Raw genomic sequence first — 22,477 nt, 5'->3', positions numbered from 1 at the left:
AACATAAGTGACAGCTATTACACAGTCTATATAGGTGGTGCTAAGTTTGATTTGATTTATAAAGATAAGAGGAGAAAACGTTAGTGTTAAGATGAGAAGCTGCAAAAAAGAATGGGCTGTGGTATTGGACCTGAGTGTCCATCCTCTCCCTGCCCCCTGCCCCCCCTTCCCCCCACAGTTGTGCCATGACCTTGGCTAAGCCCCTTAACTTCACTGAATGCAAATAAAGATTCTCACCCTATAAGGTTTTACTGAGAATTGGAACGTATGTACAGCATCTGTCACAGCTCCTAGAATACAGGACATGCCCAGTAAATGGTAACTAACACTTTAGGGTCTTACCAGAAGGAGTAAACTTAAGAAATAAGTGTTTCGAATTTGAGCTGATTTTAAAGCACCATTAATATGTCTGCTGAGTGGAATTCTTATTAGCACATTTGTTTTTCCACTTCCCTTCCCCTCCCCCATCCATTGTAGACGACTCGCATGTCACTTTTTTCCCCCATTATGTGTTTTCATAGTCTGTGATTGTGAAAAGTGTTGAGCGAAATGCCTTAAATATGTATGAAGCAAGGAAATGTCTCCTCGGACTTGAAAGCAGTGGGGTTACCATAGCAACCAGTCCACCCCCAGCATCGTGCCCTGCCGGCCTGGCATGTCCCAGCCTGGATATCTTAGCTTCAGCAGGCCTCGGACTCACTGGACTAGGTATAACATTTATTATTACAGTGCTTCTCAGTCACTGGGGAAATGCTTATCTGGTTCCCTTTCTTTCTATCGTTTGGGTCTACATTTAAAGGCTATTTTATTCTTCTTCAGTCCCTAAGATCAGGAGAAAAGCAACAAAACTTGAATCAATCTATTCTGAGTTTTTTGTTAGACTCTGTGGGTTTCCATTATCCAGATTCTTCCCATGCTGGCATAAATAATCAAGGTCTGACTATTTTATTTCCAGTGGCTGTGTTTGTTCTCCTAAATTAAGAATGCCATTGTGATTGAAGTGTGCAGGCTGACTATAATTTATGTGTTTGTTCTTTCTTGCATTCACAATATTGCCATCAGTCCCTAGAGATAAAGATTATCCTGTTTGCTTTTCAAAAAGTAATTGCAGATCTGTGTGAGGGCTGGGGAGAGGGGGAGGTTAAAACAAGCAGAACCCCCACTCCAGAGACTGGGCCCACCTCACCCAGATACAAAAGGAAATCTAACCTGTGGCCAGACCTGTGTTTATATCTAAGGCAAGGATTAGAAAAATGAACAAACAACACCATTTCGGTGCTTTAGTTCTTTAAGAAAGTAGGGTGAACCCTTAGTGGTCATGGTGACATTTATGGCCTTGTTTTTGGATTGTCATCTTAGAGGCTGAAGTTAGTTGTTCTGCAACAATCATGCCTAGGCTCACTACTTTCTTGCACATTTCTCAGTTGCCTTTATTTTAGTTAATGCTATAATCTTGTCAAATCATTCTGCCTCATTTGGTGTCGGTTTAAGACAGAACAAAAAAAATACTCTCTGCAGTCTTTAAAAAATTGCTGCTTTGAATTTTTAAAAATATATTTATAATATGATTGAAATTCCAAGTAGCCCTGCGTAAACATCATTAATGAAGGATTTTTTTTTCTTGATGCCTAATTTACTAAATTTGTTTGTTCCACTTGGACCTGAACAGAGTCATCATAACAAAGCAATGCCTATGAGACATAAAATGCTAGTTAGGTGACTTAGCAGCAACCGGGTTCATCTTGCACTAAACAGAAAATAAGTGAGCAAAGATTCAGAGTTACTGATTTTTTTAGAATACAAGGGTGGGACCTCCTCCCCCCAAAAAAACTGAATTATTTTTTAGAGGGCAGGCCCCTTGTAGTACAGTTTATCCCTGCTAGGTAAGTGTTCCAGGAACCCATCAGCATCAGTGTACCAGCTAGTGTTGTTGTGAGAGGCTGCATTCAGCTCCAGTGGTTTTTTGTTTTTTGGGGTTTTTTTTTAGATTCTTTCAACACCTTTGTCCATTTCATGATGGATGATTTACAAGCGCACCAGCTCATACCATGCTGAGTGTTCAGCAGTTTTTGAACAAAAACGGCACGAACCCCATGCTCCACCCTCCCTAGTCACCTGATCTCACCCCAGGTGACTTTTTTTGTGTGTTTCCCTGATGAAAAATGTCATCAAAGGGGTACATCTTGCTGATGTGGAAGAGGCGAGATAGGAAACAGCAGAAGCTCTAAAAAGCATCAAAATTGACGATTTCATAAATTATTTTGAACAGTGGAGAAAGCATCTCAATAGGTATATTGCCTCAAACGTGGTGTACTTTGAAGGTGACTGAAGATTAAATATGGAAGAATAAATACACAAATTTTTAATGAATAAATTCCAGCTTTGGGGTTTCCCCCTCCTATATTCATGGCGATATCTATCCTATAATACTTAATGTTTTAGATGTATTCCTGGAAACTTGTATACAAATCCACATTTTATTTTAGAACATGTATGAAGTTTCATTACTCAAATCAAGCACTGAATTATTGGAACAAATTTTTCTTTTCTGAGAAAAGTTTTCATCATTGAGATGGAGCCCAAAGGAGCCATGTTTGTGTTTTGACATACATTTAAGAACAGTTTCAAGGAGCTCAGCTTATCTGTAAGTAGGCCAAATAGATCCATCCTTACCACAGGAAAAAACTCCCTAGTCAGTGCTAAATGTGATTGGCTTTAAAAGGGCTTGTTCAGAAGCAAATGACAAGTGAGCTATGCAGAGAAATAAATATGAGTCTCCACTTGAGCAGAACCTTGTTTATCCCAGCTAGCTGGCATGAATGCAAAGCAGCTGGTAGTGCTCAAGGACCCTACTGCCTGCCTCATCTGGGCACACCTATCTTCCATTTTCCGATAGCCTCTGTTTGTGGATAAGCTAATTCCTGTTGGAGTTATACAGTGCAATATTCCGTGTGAATATTTGAAGGAAACTCTATCACCCGCGTTTTATATTTAGAAGATATCAGATTACATCAGTGTACATTCCAAATGGCAATATTGGTGCCATCTCTGTTTTTAAAATCTTGAATTTCTGTATATTGACTTTACTTTCACTTATTACAGGTCTTTTGGGACCCACCACCTTATCTCTAAACACTTCGACAACCCCAAACTCACTCCTGAATGCTCTCAATAGCTCGGTCAGTCCTTTGCAAAGTCCAAGTTCCGGCACGCCCAGTCCCACATTATGGGCACCCCCACTTGCTAGTACTTCAAGTGCCACAGGTCAGTATCATTTAAGTATAATTAAAGGCGTTGTATTCTTAGGTATTATCTAGGTTTAAAATGAAACTTATTGACAGCTCAGTTTCATTAGGGAAAACTATGGTTCAAAGTATACTCCAGCCAAGCAAAAAATTCTATTATGTGTAAATTAGTTAAAATGAAGCACAGCAAAGCAATGAGTTTTTTGTACAAGTGATACAAAATGTGATAAGCAGATTTGGAAAAAGAATATTATGTGCAAGGGAGTTGCAGAAAAGGCAGTTGCGGAAAAGGCAGGTGATGATTACTGACCTGGTTACTGGTAGGTTCTAGTTGGACTAACTTTCTTGGTCATCATGTCCACATGCTCCCCCAGCTAGTCTCCTTACTGCACAATGAAGGTCTTGGATTAAATATTCTCAACAGTGTTACTCTATTTTAACACTCTTTTGTGTTTTTTTAGTAATGTTAAACCTATTTACGGACAGGTTTCAAGACTGATTTTTTTTTTAATTTGCAGCAAAGAAAATGGCATCTTTATTGTTATTGAAAATAACAGTTGTTGACTGAGTTTTTCCTGTGTAACATTTGTCTTTGTGAAATGTCTTTATAGGTTTTTCTGCTATACCACACCTTATGATTCCATCTACCGCCCAGGCAACATTAACCAATATTTTGCTTTCTGGAGTGCCCACCTATGGGCACACAGCTCCATCTCCCCCTCCTGGCTTGACTCCTGTTGATGTCCACATCAACAGTATGCAGACAGAAGGCAAAAAAATCTCTGCTGCTTTAAATGGACACACACAGGTAACATCCTTCTGCTAGAACAGTATGATCTATGCTGTTTATAAGAGATAAGGCACTGGTAATGTTTAAACCTTCACCTGAAATGAATTTTAAATTGTAAAATTATGACCATATCTGTATTTTCTATTCTTATTTCAGTCTCCGAATATAAAATATGGTGCAATATCCACTTCATCACTTGGAGAAAAAGTGCTGAGCGCGAATCACAATGACCCATCCATCCAGACCACTGGTTCTGAGCAGGCATCCCCCAAGTCAAGCCCCACAGAAGGTCAGGAACTATATCTTTCCTTCTGAAATTGTCTCCTTTCTTACTTGGATAGCAAGGGGGTGTAGAGCATCTCTGCAGTGATTTTGAATTGGTTTTGCTAGCCATCTATGACTCACCCTACCTCAACTATGTGGAAAGACAACATCTTGAGTAAAATTTCAAATATCATGGTGAAAGATGAACTGAAAAGTGCTCTTTGCAGAATGAATCACTTTCCCATTATATTGTAACATCCTAAATTAAAGGTAATTTTGTAGCAGGAAAGCCTCAAATTACTGAATTTGAATAAATATATATACATTTGATATATATTATCATATATATATATTCATTCCTCACTCTAAGTGTCTTTTTATAACCCATTACCCCCAAAAGTCTTTAAAAAGTATATGAGAGTATTCTCTTCAAATTGAGTTTTTGGACAGTATGAATTTGTTAAGGTGTCCTCTTTGCAGATGAAAGCTATTATACCTGTGTTAGGTTAAACATGTCTCCAAACAGTTGGATTCTAACTTATTTCCTTTGCAGGCAACTGTCAATTATAAGGTGATGCTGTTTAAATGTTTCACTTTTTTACTTCCCCTCTGCAGGTTGTAATGATGCTTTTGTGGAAGTGGGCATGCCTCGAAGTCCTTCCCATTCTGGGAATGCTGGTGACTTGAAACAGATGATGGGTCCCTCTAAGGTTTCCTGTGCCAAGAGGCAGACAGTAGAACTATTGCAAGGCACGAAAAACTCACACTTACAGTATGTATTTTAATCTTTAAAGTCCTTGATCCTTTGAAAGAAAATGCACAACAGGCTGAATTTGTCTTAAACTTGTTAATACTCTTTGGTTCATCAGGTTTGATCTCATGGATGGGCTTTTTCACTTTATCTTTTTAAAAGATTTTATTAAGAAATAAAATCAGATAATTTTCACCCTTTACTGTCTTCTTCCCCACTTAGTTGATTGGATTTAAATCTGTGTCCTCTAAACCATTGCTCTGAAACTTTAGCATCCCCTCTGCTGTTCAGTAATCAGCAGGGCTATTTTTATTCTTCAATTATTGCTGCTGGAAATTTCCACTGTGTATTCTTCATTTGGCTTTACATTTCTTAAACTAAATGGCTTCTTTTTTTTTTCCAAGTTAGTTAATTGTGAACTTTTTCATAGATCTTAACAGTATCCTGATTTGTATTTGTTCCAAATCACATTGAATATAAATACACAAATCATATTAAATATAACTCCCCTTACCATAACACAGTTACAAGTATGGCAGCCTTACTCTGCTTCCTTTTTCTGTTTACTTTGGACAATCTCCACAATGAAAGATTTTGCTCCCACGTACCCCATCCTATACCTGATTTCCTCTACTGTCTTAATAGTTCCTTAGATAGCCATACAGTGTCTTCTGCAAAGATTAACATATATATTTTTATTTTCCCTCCTTTTTTTTCTTTTTGAGTCAAAGCCTCACTCTGTTACCCAGTCTGGAGTGCAGTGGCGCAGTGGCATGCTCAGTTACTGCAACCTCGACCTGCTGGGCTCAGGCAATCCTTCTGCCTCAGTCTTCCAAGTAGCTGGTACTATAGGCATGTGCTACCATGCCCAGCTAATTTTGTTTGTATTTATTATACAGACAAGACAAGATCTTGCCAAGTTACCCAGGCTGGTCTTGAACACTTGGGCTCAGGGAGTCTGCTCGGCTCTGCCTCACAAAGTGCTGGGATTATAGGCATGAGTCACTGTACCCAGCTTTCCCTACCTATTAAAATCTACTTTGCTTTCTAAACTGTTTAATCATTATTATCCTCATTTGGTCCAATTCTACTTTATCTGTGCTTTTCTTTATGTGGCTATGTTTCTTCAAATTAATATTATGTAGTACAAATTGGATAAGTGATTTTGCTTTCATTTAACTATTGAGGCATTTGAAGTACACACTTACTCCTTTTATCATTGAATATGTTCTGAACCTTCTCATCATATTCACCTGGATTGAGCTGCAACCTCTGGAATGATCTCCCCACCTCCAGTCTCTCTGCAGCTTGCTCTGTCCCTTATTTTGCTCCAGTAATTTTTTTTTTCAAACAAGAGTCTGAATTTGTCACATTCTGGCTTAAAGACCACGCTTCCTTTCCTTTCCTTTCCTTATGCTCTTCCCTCCAAGTTGCTGTTCTGGCCTTTGGCTCCTGTGAACTTGCAGATGCCCTTCAGTTTCCAGTTTAAATGTCCTCTGTGAAGTCTCTATCAGCTTTTGTCAAGCATAGCTCATTGTTCCTCATTCTGTATCGCATTAATTCTTTCCAAATTCCCCTGACATAACAACCAAATAGTTGAATGAATAAAATCATGAATGAATGAACAAATTAGCTCTTTGATTGATATTGCGTATCCCTATTTTATTTGAGTGTAGTGTGCAGTTAGACTTGAACTTGAGGTGCATGGACTCTGCATGTATTGTGTATTGTAATTCATTTCATTACTGTCCATTGTAAGAAGTATTTTAATGCTCAGGCTTTGGAGAATATTTCTAATTTATCTGCTACCTTTATTTAATACCAATAACATGTGTATATTTCACACACATGAATTGCATCATCTGCAATCCTTCAGATTGACTGTATCTCTGTTTAAGCATGGCATGCATTGATATTTCCTTAATGTATAAAAAGTAGAAATCTTGTCTGTACATCTCTTCCATCTATGTCATATGCCATATACCATGTAGGCTATGTTTTGTGTATGTGAATGTATCATGAATAGTTTCAAGCTCCAGGCCTAGAGTCAGAATGCCTCAAATATTAGCTCTCCTATTTGTATTACAAGTATGACCTTGGGCAGAGTACTTCCACCTTCTGTAAGGTGGGGATGACAATAGTACCTACATCATTGCATTGTTGTGAAGATTAAATGTGATAATACATGTTAATAGCTGATGATGGTAAGCATGCATAGTAAATGTGGCAGATGGGAAACATTCAGTATATTTGTATATATAGTAGAATGTTAAATTCCAAACTATGTTTCACAGCAGCACTGACAGGTTGCTCTCAGACCCTGAACTGAGTGCTTCAGAAAGCCCTTTGGCTGACAAGAAAGCCCCAGGGAGTGAGCGTGCTGCAGAGAGGGCAGCAGCTGCCCAGCACAACTCCGAAAGGGCCCACCTTGCCCCTCGGCCATCATACGTCAACATGCAGGTAACAGTAATAAAATAGGAAAGTCATTCATCTGTACGGTGCTTGAGTGGGGTATGGAGAATCAGTGAGTGTTTGCAGTACTACAGAAATTAAGTTTTCCTTCTGTGCTCTGTTCAAAATGCAATTTAAATATGCTGTAGTTAGTTTGCTATAAACATTAAAATTGAAATGCAGGATTTAGCTTAAGTGAGAAGAATTCTTTAAAATATATTTAAAATAGTGCAAAAAGATATGTGTCACTATGTCTTATGCAAATAACATTATTCATCTGTTACTTGAAAAAATGTTAGATGAATGTGCAAAATTGTATTTATAAGTATTACTGCCTCATGACATAGTCTTGAATAAATAGATGTAATATTCTTCTGTCTGAAATGGAGGTGATAAATTTGGTGTCATTTAAAGATAGTTATGAAAATAATGTGAAATTTTAGTTCTTTGAAAGTATATGTTGAATATTATTGATGATTATATTAATCCATAGATTTTAATGATTATTTTAAACAACTTCCTCAACAGGGACTTTCTCTATATCCATTTTCAAAGTACTAGGCTAATTACTCAAAGTAGACTATCGACTATGAAATTGAGAAATCTGATTCCCATATAGATTACAACATGAAAGATAAGGATTCTGTGTTTTCCACTTCTCATTTTGGAACCAGAATCACTAGGTAGACTTACCTATTTCATAGGAAGAGATTGATGACCCTCAACTCCAAAAAAATAGGGAAAATGTTTCACAGAAATCTTAGAAATGAAAAAGCTGTCTTTGATATCTCGAATTAATTCGTGGAGCTAAATTACACTACTCTAATTTCAGTGCAATCTATAATTCAGTCCTCCTTCTCTGGTTTTTAATCCTTTGCATTTAAACATCTTTGTAAGTTTCTAGTTAGTTGTTTTTACAAAAGCTATGGCCTTTATAATGTGTCAGTGCTTAAAAAAAGGACATTTATTACATTTTCTCTGGCGGGTTTGTTTTCAGTTAATATGAATTAAAACTCTTCCACTGAAGAAATACAAAGTCCTCTTTATAAACCTTTATGGATTTTGTTTGTCTTGTGTTCTTGTCATCTTTTCCATCGGATTTTTACCTTCAGTGAATCAATTTCATGCTTCTTTCTCTTAGGATGGATGAGAATGTTCTTGATGACAATTTTAACTTAAGTAGATGCATTTATGCTATTAATGAATAGCTGTCTCTTAAAATCACTAAGAAATCAATAATAATAGTCACTGAGCATTGACAGGGAGGAAGACTGAGGACTTCCCTGACTTCCTTGACTGAAAATGATCTCTGTCTCCTGATAGCTCTTGGAGTGCTGAATCTCTAGCTCCCTCTTCATGCTTATCTCACTTCCTAATTTATTTTATAGCTATTTCTCTTTCTCAATCTTCCTGAGACTGTAAGTCACTGAGGTTATAGATTATTTCTGATTCATTGTTGTATTCTTCCACAAAGCTCAGCAAGGTCTCCTTAACCATTAAACACTAAATAACTGTTTATTGAGTAAGTGAATTTAGGTTCTCCTCACACCTTGCCCTTAGACATTACTAATAAAAAGTTGATTTTAAAAATATTAGACCTAGGATTTCAAAATCATCATCAAACTGTGTTATGTAAAAGCTGGCTGTCCTGATTGACTGCTATGTTTTTAGTTATCATGTATCCTTGTTTGTCTGAGACAGACCCTGTTTATTTTTATTATTCAGGTCTAATTATCATTCATAGCACATTTCATTCGGAAGTATCCTGTTTCAGACCATAAGATATGGGCAATTTGCATAGGATAGTGTAATCTTCCTTGGAAAAAGGTTAAAGAACTCTTGTCAGTTGATGCTTGACCCTCCTGATAGGCCTTTAAGACACACTTAAATCAACTCTTGGCTAGTTTCTATATTGGAGAGTTCATAACACTTAGAAAGCATTTGATATGCAACTATATCTGCACTACTTTCTTCCAAATGACCCCTCTTGGTCTCTACATAGATCTGGCTGCATCATAGTTACTCATTCCATGTTAAGGAAAAGAATGAATTGTGCCATCCTAGCACAACGGAAAGCAACTAGGTTTAATTGTATTGATTGCTTAATGTTATTACAGATTAGATCTAGACATTTGCCATTTACTTCAATTCAAAAGCAAAGACTATACCAATTAAGCTAAATAACTTTTTAAGTTGTCTTGACTTCATACTACTTCAGACCACATTTACCTAAGTGAAGAGAGGATTTTTAGACACAAAAGAGGCCGATAGATACCTGATGGCATTCTGGTAGTGTATTATTGAGAAATTTAGCATAACTATACTTAGGTTATTCACTATGCTCTTGGCCTGTATCACTATAGATATTGGCCTCGGTGTGCGTATATTTATAATAAATAGGGATTTTTTTTCTTATTGAGGGAAAAATTCTTACTCTTGTCACTGCCATGACTTAAAACCAGAAGTAGTAATTTATTATTCTAATTAATTAGTTTTGAAAGCATGTTTAAACTTAACAGACTTACATTGGATTTCTGCCACATTATGGTGCACAGCTTAGAATATTTCTCAGGCAGATTCATGGGACACAGTCAAAACCTTTGTTCTTTCATTGTAGAGTGTGACATTTGGAGAGACTGGCAATAAAGATACTTTCTTTCTGTTTTATTTTCAGGCATTTGACTATGAACAAAAAAAACTACTAGCAACAAAAGGTATATGATACACTAATGATTTACACTTTGATTGTTTTTTAGTACACTCATGAATGTTTTTGACTACTCGTGGTGAATTGAGAAATTGGACATTCATAAAAAGAAACCCAGAATATTTGGGTGCAAGTTGCACAAATTCTGCTGAGGTTGAACATATTTTGTTGAATAGGTTAACATTAGATAAGTTAAGAAATCATGTAGCATTTTTTCATTTACCATTACTTTGGGTAAAATGTTTTATTAAAATATCTTTATGCCTTTGTGTTACAAAATAAGTCAATGATAATTTCTTCACATATAGCAAAGAAACAGAGCTCATCATCATTATTTTATTTAAGAATTAAACTTACCAAGCATTTGTTTTATATTCTCTTTTCCAAAGCTATGTTAAAAAAACCAGTGGTGACAGAGGTCAGAACACCCACAAATACCTGGAGTGGCCTCGGGTTTTCTAAATCCATGCCAGCTGAAACTATCAAGGAGTTGAGAAGGGCCAATCATGTGTCCTACAAGCCCACAATGACAACCACTTACGAGGTTTGTAGAGTCTTGCCTTACCCATTCTTTCTGTCCTCTCAGCAAAAGAGAACAATCATCACTCCCCCCCCCCCGCTTATTCTTTATGTACATAAGGGAAAATGATTAGTGGTAACTTGTTTTTGTTTCTAGTACTGTAAACTTACTATTATCAAGTTGATGCTTTATTGTATATTATGGTCTCTTGTCTGTCCTCTCTCAGAGTTGTTGATCAGCTGTTAAATGATGTAAATTTGGATGTGTGTTTTTATTGGGGGTGGAGTGTGTCATAAATGATAGAGTATGGCCGAGATTAATCAAAGGGCAGATGTAATATTTTACAAAATTGTATAGAAAATGCTTTTTCCAAGGATATCACTAGCAAGGCCTCCATAGGGGGAAAAGGCAAATATTCAACAAAAACAGGTTTTCAGATATGAGTTAAAAATTCAGTGTGTTCAGATGTGCCAAGAACACAGCAGGAAGTATCTTAAACAAGAGCTCCAAAATTTTTATGTTTCCCAGATGTTGGCTGCCTGCTCAGGGTGAGACTGGGAACCTGGCATTCCCACCACATGGAGGAGAGATCCAGAGTTCCATTCTCCTCAGCTAGGCGACACGTGACTCACCAAGCAGGCCTTTTCCATTTGAGAGTATCAGATTTTGACTCTGAGCCTTCGACAGTGGAGGTGGGGCTGGAGAGTCTGAGCACACACATACACTCACAGTCCTGGGAGACTGTGCAAACCCACACATGGATGAAAACATTTCAAAATCAAACTGTTCAACAAGAGAACACACTGTAGGCTGAAAAAGCAAGTACTGGTTAAGGATTTCATAATTGTGAGTCTACTAACTAGCATTTGTGTTTTGACCTTCTATTTTCCACTCATTTTCTTTGTAATAAATTAGGCTATGGATGAAAGGCAAAAACAAACATGCTGTTTCTCTCATTGTCTCTTTGAGTAAGTTGAAAATAAAATACTCCTGAAAAACTAAAAAGAATAGTCTCTTTCTGAATTTTATTGTCAGAATTATAGTAGCAACCAGGCAGCCTGTATTTAAAGGTTGAAGTTACTTTCACCAGCAAGAATGTAGGAACCATTATGACAAATTTGAGACTCCAAGAGGTGTACTCTTCTTTCTACCATTATAGCACTGAGAGGAAATAAACATCTCTTTTTGCTAGTGGAAACCGTAAAACTGCTATGCTAATTCTTAGATTTCCTTTGTTTGTTTTTTAAAGATGTAGGGAACAATTCAGGATTAGGTATACAAGTGGTCATTGTACAGGTAAAGTCTGGGCCTCCCTTTGGTCCCCAATTCACCTAGTTTGAGATCAGGTTGATGTTATATGTCCCCTTCCCTCCCCTGGCAGTTTCCAGCTACTGCCAATCCCTTTCTTATAATATTATGATAAATTTTCAGGGTCTGCTTATGAGTGGCAACATGTAGTACTCAGTTATTTGTTTCTGTGATGGATCACTGAGTATTATAGACTCTAAATCCATCCAAATTGCTGTGAAGTCCATAATTTTAATCCTTTATGGCTATCTAATATTCCATTGTGTATATATACTTACTTTTTTAAAAAATCCAGTTCACTTTTGGTGAGCAGCACAGTTGGTTCCATGGTAGAAAATAGTGTGGCATTTCCTTAAAAATCTAAAATTCGACCTTCCATATGACCCAGCAATCCCCCTTCCGGAAATATACCCAGAGGAACTCAAATTATTCTATACAAAAAGATACCTGCACATGCATGTTTATTGCAGCATTATCCATAATTCTTAGACTTTCAACTGATGCATCCCGTGGTTGTCCCTTCCACTCACCCTTGCTTTAGGTATTGATTATGTATCTGTAGTTTCAGAGATGAAATATTAACTTTAGAAATGTTTATTCAGTTCTGCTGTCTATGGCCAACTGTATGACAAGTTGCAAATGATGATCATTTCGGTAATGGAGTTGTCAAGTACAGGGACCATGGGGTCTGATAGTCACCACTAACCAGATATATAGCTTTGGTGTGTGACTTCACTTCTCCGAGCCTGTTTTTTCATTTGGGTTGAACTGAGGAGAGGATCAAAGAGGGCATCCAGTGCTTGCCACGGGGCACTGTAAGTTTATAGTGATACTGACCAGCTAGTATTTTTTCCAGTGGAGAACTTTACCTTGAGGAAAACTGAAGGCCTGCTGAAAGATGAGATTGTGTATATAAATGTTCATTGGTGGAGGTAATTCTGCACATTCAAGCTATTTATGCTTTTTATATCCAAATGAATACCTTAGGGTATTATATGAACACATACTATATTAGTAATAATTATCTTAGATCACATTCATTCAGTTCTTTGTGCTTTATAAGGTACACTTTCATCCACAAGTTTATTCAGTGGATATGAATTCAAGTTTATCCACAAACTGCCAGTGAGGAAAGAGGGACCCAGAATGGTTAAGTATCTCTTAGTTAAGGTCATAGTAAGTGTCAGAGAAAGGACTTGAGTTCATTTTACAGAATATCCTATATGCCTTTTCCTAATGACTAAACCCGGGTGGGTCCATAGCAGATGGTGATATATAATTGACCTAGAGCCCATACTTATATGGGTGTAAGAAGTACTTGGAGAGCTTGGTAAAGATGCACATTCTTTCTCTAGGATCTCATTCAGCAGATAGGAAGTGAGAACTAGGTATCTAGCTGCATTTTCAGCAACAACTTGGCAAAATTCTGATATAGGCATCTTTCTGTGGAGAAAATAAAAAATCTGCACTAGGGATCAGAAATGATTTTCAACTTTCCAGCACTAGAAGTAATGAAGGATCAACAGCATTGCCCACCAAGGGGCATGATGGCAGAAATGGGCATAGGACCCCAAAAGACTTTTGCTCCAGCACTTATGCCAGGATGGATAGACTACTTTCTGTGGACAGAAACGTACAGGGCTGAACCCCTTTCTGTGGCTTGCTTTGGCTGTTGCGGGCTAGCCTGCTCCACCATTCTGACTGGTACCTGGCAACCCATTCACACTGAAAGTTGGCAGGAGGGCGGGGATGGCTGCCTGGACTGGAACATGGGCATTTACCATGTAACCTGATTTTCTTCACCTTTAAATGCTGCTAATGGAAAGATAAGATTAAGCTTTTTTTTTTTTTTTCTTTTATTATGTACTAAGTTCTCCTTGGTGTGTAGGACTTATATTTTTCCTTATGTATCCCAAATGCTTTGAGATGTAGGGAAAGGACCCCTCAGATAGCAGTATCTGATTTTTTAGAGCAATTGCTACCCATACATATGCCTTTGCCTTTATTTTGCCATTGCTCAGAAGGACTAAAACAGGGCAGTCAGCAAAGATTGCTTCTGTGGATTTGGATATGGAGAAGGATCTGGGGAAATGTGGAGAGGACAATTTGTATGAAAAGAGAGACCACATCTATGCTAATAGTACTAATACTTTTTAGTTGACATGTGACTAGAAACACTCTCCTCTTCCTTACTTTCCCCCTCAAAAAATAAAACCAAATGAACAAGGAGAATGCTGCTCTGTAAGAAGCATCGTACTTGGCCAGTAAGTCCTGATGGGTGATGGCAGCTCTTTCAATATGCCAGGGACCAACCAAGGGTTCCCTGCTCTAGCAAGTTGGCTTGAGGAAAGAATTGGATACTTTAAACTCTGTATTCAGTATTATCGAGAAGTAGACTTCAGCAACTTTTTTCCACTTTTAAGATAGCTTTGAGGAATTAACCCATTTTAAATCGATTCTTTAGATAAGAAGCAGGCACTTTCAAGCTTGGAAGTTTTTTTGTTTTCTCTGAGATTCAAAACTATGACCCTGTTCCCTTGATGTTATATTGACTTTCATTTGACCAAAAGTCAAACCAAAGGCTGCTTTGACATTCCATATCTTTGTCACACCAACAGAGCTACAGGAAGGGTTGGGATTTTCCTTTTCTTTTTGCCACTCATCTTTTAAAAGCATAAGTGATGACCACATATTCTAAGGGGCAGATAAAACCTGCACTGGGAATCAAGAACGGTTTTCAGCTTCTTAGTACTAAGAGTAATGAATCATCTGATCACTTTAAATCTTATAAATCTAAAAATGAAAATATTAAAGGTATCTTATTAAAAATGCAAATATTAAAGATGTTTTCATTGGAAAGGCCCTTGGTTTTTTTTTGGGGGGGGGCGGGTCTCGGAAGCCTTCATTCCCAAAAGTCAGCAAAGGCTTCCCCTAGATTTAGGGAATGAATCATTAAGACTCATTCATTAATTTCACACATATTAAGCACCCTCTGTGTTCTAGACACAATTCTGTGCGCCAGTGATACAATCTTGAATAAGAAGATTCATCTCATGAAAAAAGCTTGTTTTCTAATGGATAGAGAGAAACATAAAATAAATAAACTAGAAGGCAGCGAGTAACAAAATTCCCTGATAAATATGAAACAGAGGCTGCTTTAGGTAAGGTAGTCATAAAGCAGGCCTTACGAGCAGATGACATTCAAGCTAAAACCTAAAGGACAAGAAAAGGGCCATTGTCTTGCTAAGCTATGGTGTGACCATGTGCTCTTTGAGCTATAGTTGTTGCCGTGTTTTCTGGCTTTGGCCTCCTCCCCTGCCTTGTGGAGGTGAATCTCCTCTTTCTCTCTCTTTAATTTGCTTTCTAAATAAACTATATTTTCTAATCTAAAAATTAAAAAAAAAAAAACAAGAAAAGGCCAACCTCGTGAAGATCTAGGGAAAGAGCCAAGGTGATCAAGCTGGCATGGTCATCCTAAAGTCAGATCCAACTGGTGAGTTTGTGGAGCAGAAGGCGGGTAGAGTGGGGAGCCCTGGAGATAAGACTAGAGAGAGGCAGAGGCTCAGTTTCAGAGCACGTTAGCCAGTGGCGAGGCATGATGGAAAGTGCTAACAAGACTTCACAGAGAGGCCTGGTTTGTTCTAATTTGCATTTTAAGAAATCAACCTTGCTGTTTTATGGAAACTGGGTTATAGGGGAAGGGCAGCAAGAGCATAACCAAAATGGCCATCAAGGGGGAGTTGATGACAGTGGTGGAGATGAACAGAAGTAGGAAAATTTGGGGCATGTTTAGAGATGATGCTGATAGAATGTGCTGATGGATTGGATGTATTGAGGGAAGGAGGAATCAAGGATGAGCCTTAGAACTTTGGCTGGAACAGTGGGGTGAGTGGTAGAGTCACTTGCTGGGATTCAGGACTTTTGAGAGAGTAGTAGGTTTGAGGATAACTGGTGGGGATGGGTAATCAACAACTCTATTTCAAGCATGTTACCTTTGAGATGCCTATTAGATGGTAAAATGAAAGTGTAGGTTGGCAACTTGGTGATTCTGAATCTCAAGAGAGAAGTCAAATCTGGCAGTAGAAACTTGGGAGCCACTGCAGTCATTTTGCTTTAAACAAGCTTTAAGATTTCTTAACAAGAAAGTATACAGAGAGAAGAGAAGGGGTCTTGGGGCCAAGCCCCAGGGTAATCTGACATTTAGAAAGGAAAATAAGAGGAAGAACCTACAAAGGATGCAGTGAGCTGGGTGGAAAATCTGGATACTGGGTGCTATGATGCCCTCAAGAGGGAGGTGTTAATTTAAATAAGGGAGTGAACTATGATTGCATTGTGGCAAGATTGAACTAATTGACTTTATTGAAGTGAAGTATAAAGAATTCTCTTAGAATTACCCAATGAACATAAAACTTTGCAAATCAGAGAATCTTGACTTTAATACTCTAATACAAAGTAGGGAACTGTAATACAGTAATTAAATTATTGATGAATAAAAGGATGAATAAGTTCAGTACAAACTTTGAGATATTTCCAATTATTTTTATCTTGGTGAATTTTAAAAGGTGTAAATCATTGCAGGTCTAACGCCAGCTCTCTCTCCAGACTCCAGTTCTATCAGCTTGGAAAGTAGATTCTCCTCCCAGCACTAAATCTAGTTGTGCCTTGTCCTCACGTCTTCTTCTAGTGTTATATGAGGCAGAGAATCTTTGCTGTACCACCTGGAAGATTTGCTTTGTGGTCCCGAAAATTGGGAGGAATCTCAGCATCTACTCTTCCAAATTTTATAGGAGAGATTCTTTACAATGGAGCTCTCAGAACTATCTCTTACAAAGAAGGAAAAAGACTTTACTACAGATATTACCAAGTGACCTTGGTGGTGGAGGAAAAGGCTCTAGACAGGCACCACAGCCTCTTTCTGAAAGTCAGCCTTCATGAGCAACAGCAGAGGCAGTGATACAAGTGAATGGTGGTAGCGTCATATGGATTCTTTTCTTCTCCCACCATAAGAAACCCACCTTATTAAATATTTCTAAATCTGGCTTTGACTGTTTACAGGGCTCATCAATGTCCCTCTCACGCTCTAACAGCCGTGAGCACTTGGGAAGTGGAAGCGAGTCAGATAACTGGAGAGACCGAAATGGAATAGGACCCGCAAGTCATAGTGAATTTGCAGCTTCTATTGGCAGTCCCAAGCGTAAGCAAAACAAATCAGGTGAGCTTTGTCTTTTATTCATACTTTTAGGTATACTCAGCTTAGAATGTGCTTATTTGGTTTGGGATGATATTGAAGTATCACTGGCCTCTGTGACTTCAAGTGTTTGGTGTTATTCACATGCCACCTCTCCTGTGAAACCTCCCCTACTTCTCCCAGTGAATCATACCACTTCTCTCTCATGGCAGTTTGTGCATGCGTTCATTCTAGCAAATGCCATATTGTAGGGTAAATATCTGTCTATCCTTGTGCGATTTGGGCTCTATAAGCCAGGGACCATATTGGTTGATTCAGTACACATTTATGAAGTGTTCTTGTGCCAGGCATTCTGTTACACTGTGCCTTGTTGGTTATTTCTCCCAAATGCCTAGTGCAGTGACTGACACCTAGTAGGTAGGTGCTTAATAAATGTCTGTGGAATGAAGCATGAATGAGTAATGTACATACAAACATCCCTATGACCAAGAAAAGATAAGAATATAAGAAAGCAGTTGAGAAAAAGATGATCAAATTAGGATCTTGAACAATTGAAGAAAGACTGTCCAGTGGGTAACTACTAATGATGAAGAACAGGAATTGATGGGGTTTTTTAATTGACATGATGTAACTAAATTAACATAAACAGGAAAGAAGTTTATTTGGCAGGGAAGGGATTCTGGCTTTGAGCAAATGTAGCCGAGACTCAGCATGAGTGTAGTGTTTTGTCTATGACAGCACTATGCTTCTGGACTATATAAATAGGTGAACAGATCAGAGTTGACATTGTCATCACAAAATATGCCCCCAATGTCTTTTTTCAGGGTTTTTTTTTTTTTGACAATATTTGGAGTCCTGAAACATGTAACTTGGAGTGTTTGAAGAACACTTGAAGAAAGACAATCTAGCTGAGCATAATAGACACTCGGTAACAGCCAGTTGTTACCATCAATCAAGTTGACTGTGTTGTCAGTAGTCTCAGATTTGAAAAGAGCAATCATGGTCTTTTAAATAAGAAAACAAGCCAACTTTTTTGTTCCCAAATGCACTGTCAATAGTAGCCTGGAGACTTCCCATTAGTTACCAGCTGGAACTTCCACCATTGACAGTGTAATGGAGTTGAGACCAGCTGGTGCCAGGCCCCAGTGGAAGGGTGGAAATGATGCTCCATCGACAGCTCAAGATAAATTCCTTTAGTGCTGCTCCTTTTCTGTCTTTATCTCGTGTCCTGTTAGACCCACTGTGGGTGGAGGTGTGGGGTGTCTGGTTTATGATCAGGTACCACACAAAAGATGCAAAGAGTTGCACAGAATTAGATTGGAAATATAGTTTATTTAGAAAGTAAATGAGAATCCGGGCTTGGTGGCTCAGCCTGTAATCTCGCACCTTGGGAGGTTGAGGTGAGTGGATTGCCTGAGCCAGCAGGTTTGAGACCCGCCTGGGCAACTTGGCGAGACCTCATCTCTACGGTAAATCAAAAATGAGCCGGGCATGATAGTGCACACCTGTAGTTCCAGCTACTTGGAAGGCTGAGGCGGAAGGATCTCTGGAGCCCAGCAGTTGGAGGCTGCGGTGGCCAGGAGCAGCCACTGCACTCCAGTCTGGGTGACAGAGTGAGACTCCAACTCAAAAAAAAAGGAAGAAAGAAAGAAAGTAAATGAGAGAGAGAGATTCACCTCTTCTTTGATGAGGGCAGGTCATTTAGGTGATTGAGTGTTAGTCTCTTTCATGTCATGATGAAGAGAACAAGTAAGCACAGGTACTGACATCAGGCAGATGGGTGAACTAGTCACATGACTTGCCTTGTTGATAGGGTCTGTGTCACAAAGATTATGGAGGGTTGATTAGGTTAATTTGTTTATAAAACAAGCTGGGGAGGGGGTTGTAAGACAATTAACAGTAGCTACCTCCAAGAAATCTGTTCTGTCCTTGGCTAGTGATTAGAGGGTAAATTAAAGTGAACTGCTAGAAAAACATGACAGATCTAGGCAATGTCAAAATGAGTGCTCATTGGCTATATTGGCTCCATCTTATGTCCTTTCATTTCCCTTCAGTTAATGTTGAGTAATTAAAATGGACTATATTACTTAGTTAAATTCAAGTTTCTAATTCAGATGGAGGATTCATTAATAAAGAGAAATGATTAGTGAACCACAGTTATCTGGCTTTTGTCAGATGTTTTAAGAGTGTTGGGAGTATTTAAAAGAGGATGTAGAAACTATAAGCAGTTAATACAAAAAAAGAAGTAAAGTTATGGGCCATTATGAACATTTCTCACCAAGAACATTTTATTTTCAAACATGTTTTTAAATTTTCTAGTAATATAGCTCTATTTAACTCAACATATTACAAATATTAAAATATTAAATATATTTCTTTGAAATATGTAATCAATATAAAAAATATTTAAGATATTCTACATTTTAAAAAATTTTATACAAAGTCTTTAAAGTATTTGGTATATTTTACACTGATAGAACATTTTAATTCCCATTGGCTTCATTTCAGGTGCTCAGTAGCCACACATGGCCAGTAGCTACTGTGCTGAACAGCATAGTTTTAGGTGATTTTTCTTAACACCCTTTTCAAGGTCACCAATGTTGCAGTTTTCCATGGACATCCTTGTTTATACTAATTGCTCCAGTATAATTCTTAGTAATGCTCCTTTTACTCTCAAAAAAAGTAAATGTATCATTTGAAGGATAAATTATATAATCAGCTTTCTAGTGACTTCCATGTTGTCAAGTCTAGCAGTCACTTTAATGTGCTCATTATATACTTTGTGTCAGCTTTGATTCAGTAGCTCAGAATTCACCCATCCTTGATCTTTTGTGATGACTTTGGGGCCTCTACTTCACCTTTAATTGGTAGGTTATCTCAGGGCTCAGTATTTCAGGACTTGATTCTGAGTACTTTTTTCTACCCATTCTCCCTACAAGACAGAAAACACCTGTTTTTAAGAGAAAAAGAAACCTTATCAAGAAACTGCTTCCACTCAGGGTATGTAAAAGGACGTCTCAGCTGAGAGATGAAAATAACTGGAGAAAGTGATTAATGGCACTGAAAACCATGCAGAACAAGGGTTTCAGATTTGGCAGATGTGTGGATTCCCAGGGAAGTTTAGATAGATCTGATTGGCTTAGGCGAATGCCCTCTTCCTCCCTCACCTCTCTGAGCATCCCTCCTGAAGCCTCATCCTTGTTATAAGAAGACAGATTTTCCCAGTTGATGGTCAGGGAGGTAAAATGGCTACACAGCTCTGCTAGGATCTCCAAAGCAGGTGACAGCCAGTTGATGGTCAGGGAGGTAAAATGGCTGCACAACTTTGCTAGGATCTCCGAAGCAGTGTGTGTATTTGTGGTGATGGACTTGGCATGACTCAGTAGTTCATCACCCAGCCCTGCCTGTCACTGGGTCTGAGAACCAGAGACAGTGTGTTGAAATTTTTGCTCACCAAATAGTCACAGAGCCAAGGCAAAGCTCAGCATTGCTGTCTTAGAATTTTTCCCAAGAGACAGAGTAATTTCTGTCAAAAATTAAAATTCAGGAGCTCCAGCATCATTCTTATCACTTCATATATTACTTTTAATTTTAGAAACATTCTGTTTCATGAACTTGCTGCCCAATTATATTTTCCTAGGAAATGGGATTTATATATTGCACTATCATACAATTCCTTTGACCAAATGAAAACTCAAGCGTGGATACAGAGAGTCACCCCACCATCCAAAAGGAGCCTGGACTTGTGATAACTTTACATACCTTTATTTTGTCCCAGGGATCTTTCTTCCAGTTCCTCATTTAATTTACACCAGATCAATTATAAACAGCGAATGCTTCTGAATGCTCTGGGAGAATATGATGAATGATAATTAACTACAGAAGCACTGTTGCTGAATTTCTGCCTCCCAAGTGTAACCTTTTAAATGGCAAGAGCCCTCCCTGAAAGCAATAACCAGCATTTCCTTAATGAAAAGCCAATATTTCAGTAAAGGATTGCTATATTTCTGCAGCTACTGCTCTATTCAGCTGAACAATGAAATCTGAAATATTTGAGTGATTAAAACTTTTAATTAAACCACATTCTCTCTGGGCATTTTCACTTCAAGCCTGTCTCTTGCTTGCCTTTCAGCGGAACACTATCTCAGCAGTAGCAATTACATGGACTGCATTTCCTCGCTGACAGGAAGCAATGGCTGTAACCTCAACAGCTCTTTCAAAGGCTCTGACCTCCCTGAGCTCTTCAGCAAACTGGGCCTGGGCAAATACACAGACGTTTTCCAGCAACAAGAGGTCAGTCGGTATTTATTTTCCTGGGTATCTTTGTTTAGGTTGTGTGCATAATGACTACTGGAATGAAATCACTCATTGACCTATGAGTATGTCCTCACTGAGCATTTATTCAAGTCTCATAACGTGTTCTTGCTGCTGAGAAAAATGTCATCTCATTTCTTATTTATTTAGTGCAGCTAGTAAACACAGGCTAGCGGAAACAGACAAAATTGTGCTTGCAAAAAACACACTATCGCCGTTCTTCAGCAGTTTTAGCTAAAAGGCCCAATTGTATTGCACACCTCCCCTAAGGTCAGCAACAAGTGTGTATTTAAGATGATTTAATTTTTTTAATCTGTTATCTTTGTTTTTGTGCACTTAAAAATAAATAGCAGCATCTGAAATATCTGTGGCTGTTCTTGACCCATCCTAGTAAAGTTACTGAAATCTGTTCTCACAGAATATAATGTTTGTTTGTTAGCATGTTAACTTATTTATTAATTTACCATCCGGATTTTACCTGAATGAAGACAGAACTGAGATGTCTTCTGAACCATCGCTACCACAGATTTTGATCAAACTGATTAGCCACAGTCCATTATGCACTGGCATAAAGAAAAGAGCCCCTGGGTGTGATTCTTTGTAATAATACTGTCACATTACCAGGACACAGCTAGCCCAATGCATCAGAAAATTAAAATGATTTTTTTTAAGCTGGGCTTGGTGGCTCAGCCTGTAATCCCGCGCCTTTGGGAGGCTGAGGTGAGTGGATTGCCTGAGCCCGCGGGTTTGAGACCCGCCTGGGCAGCGAGAACTCATCTCTACAATAAATCAAAAAATCAGCCGGGCGTGGTAGCGCATGCCTGTAATTCCGGCTACTCGGAAGGCTGAGGCGGAAGGATCGCCGGAGCCCAGCAGGTTGAGGCTGCGGTGGCCGGGAGCGGCCACTGCACTCCAGTCTGGGCGACAAAGTGAGACTCC

At 38.4% G+C, this 22,477-nt stretch overlaps 1 protein-coding gene across 1 annotated transcript in view; it reads left to right on the top strand.

Moving 5' to 3' along the window:
• BICC1 (BicC family RNA binding protein 1) overlaps positions 1–22,477 on the top strand; it is a gene marked incomplete at its 5' end in the record, with an annotated part of 286,932 nt that overhangs the window by 253,136 nt on the left and 11,319 nt on the right. Inside the window, 10 exons of the mRNA XM_008061686.2 lie at positions 522–708; positions 3,103–3,264; positions 3,857–4,053; positions 4,192–4,324; positions 4,915–5,071; positions 7,345–7,510; positions 10,176–10,215; positions 10,598–10,752; positions 17,092–17,248; positions 21,357–21,517. Coding sequence (XP_008059877.1) covers positions 522–708; positions 3,103–3,264; positions 3,857–4,053; positions 4,192–4,324; positions 4,915–5,071; positions 7,345–7,510; positions 10,176–10,215; positions 10,598–10,752; positions 17,092–17,248; positions 21,357–21,517 — 1,515 coding nt within the window. The remainder of the gene's footprint in view (positions 1–521; positions 709–3,102; positions 3,265–3,856; positions 4,054–4,191; positions 4,325–4,914; positions 5,072–7,344; positions 7,511–10,175; positions 10,216–10,597; positions 10,753–17,091; positions 17,249–21,356; positions 21,518–22,477) is intronic.

Source organism: Carlito syrichta, unplaced genomic scaffold (assembly GCF_000164805.1).
Source record: "Carlito syrichta isolate Samal-C Ts95f unplaced genomic scaffold, Tarsius_syrichta-2.0.1 Scaffold305437, whole genome shotgun sequence".
Classification (NCBI taxonomy): Eukaryota; Metazoa; Chordata; class Mammalia; order Primates; family Tarsiidae; genus Carlito; species Carlito syrichta.
This window is presented reverse-complemented; position numbering and strand designations above follow the sequence as displayed.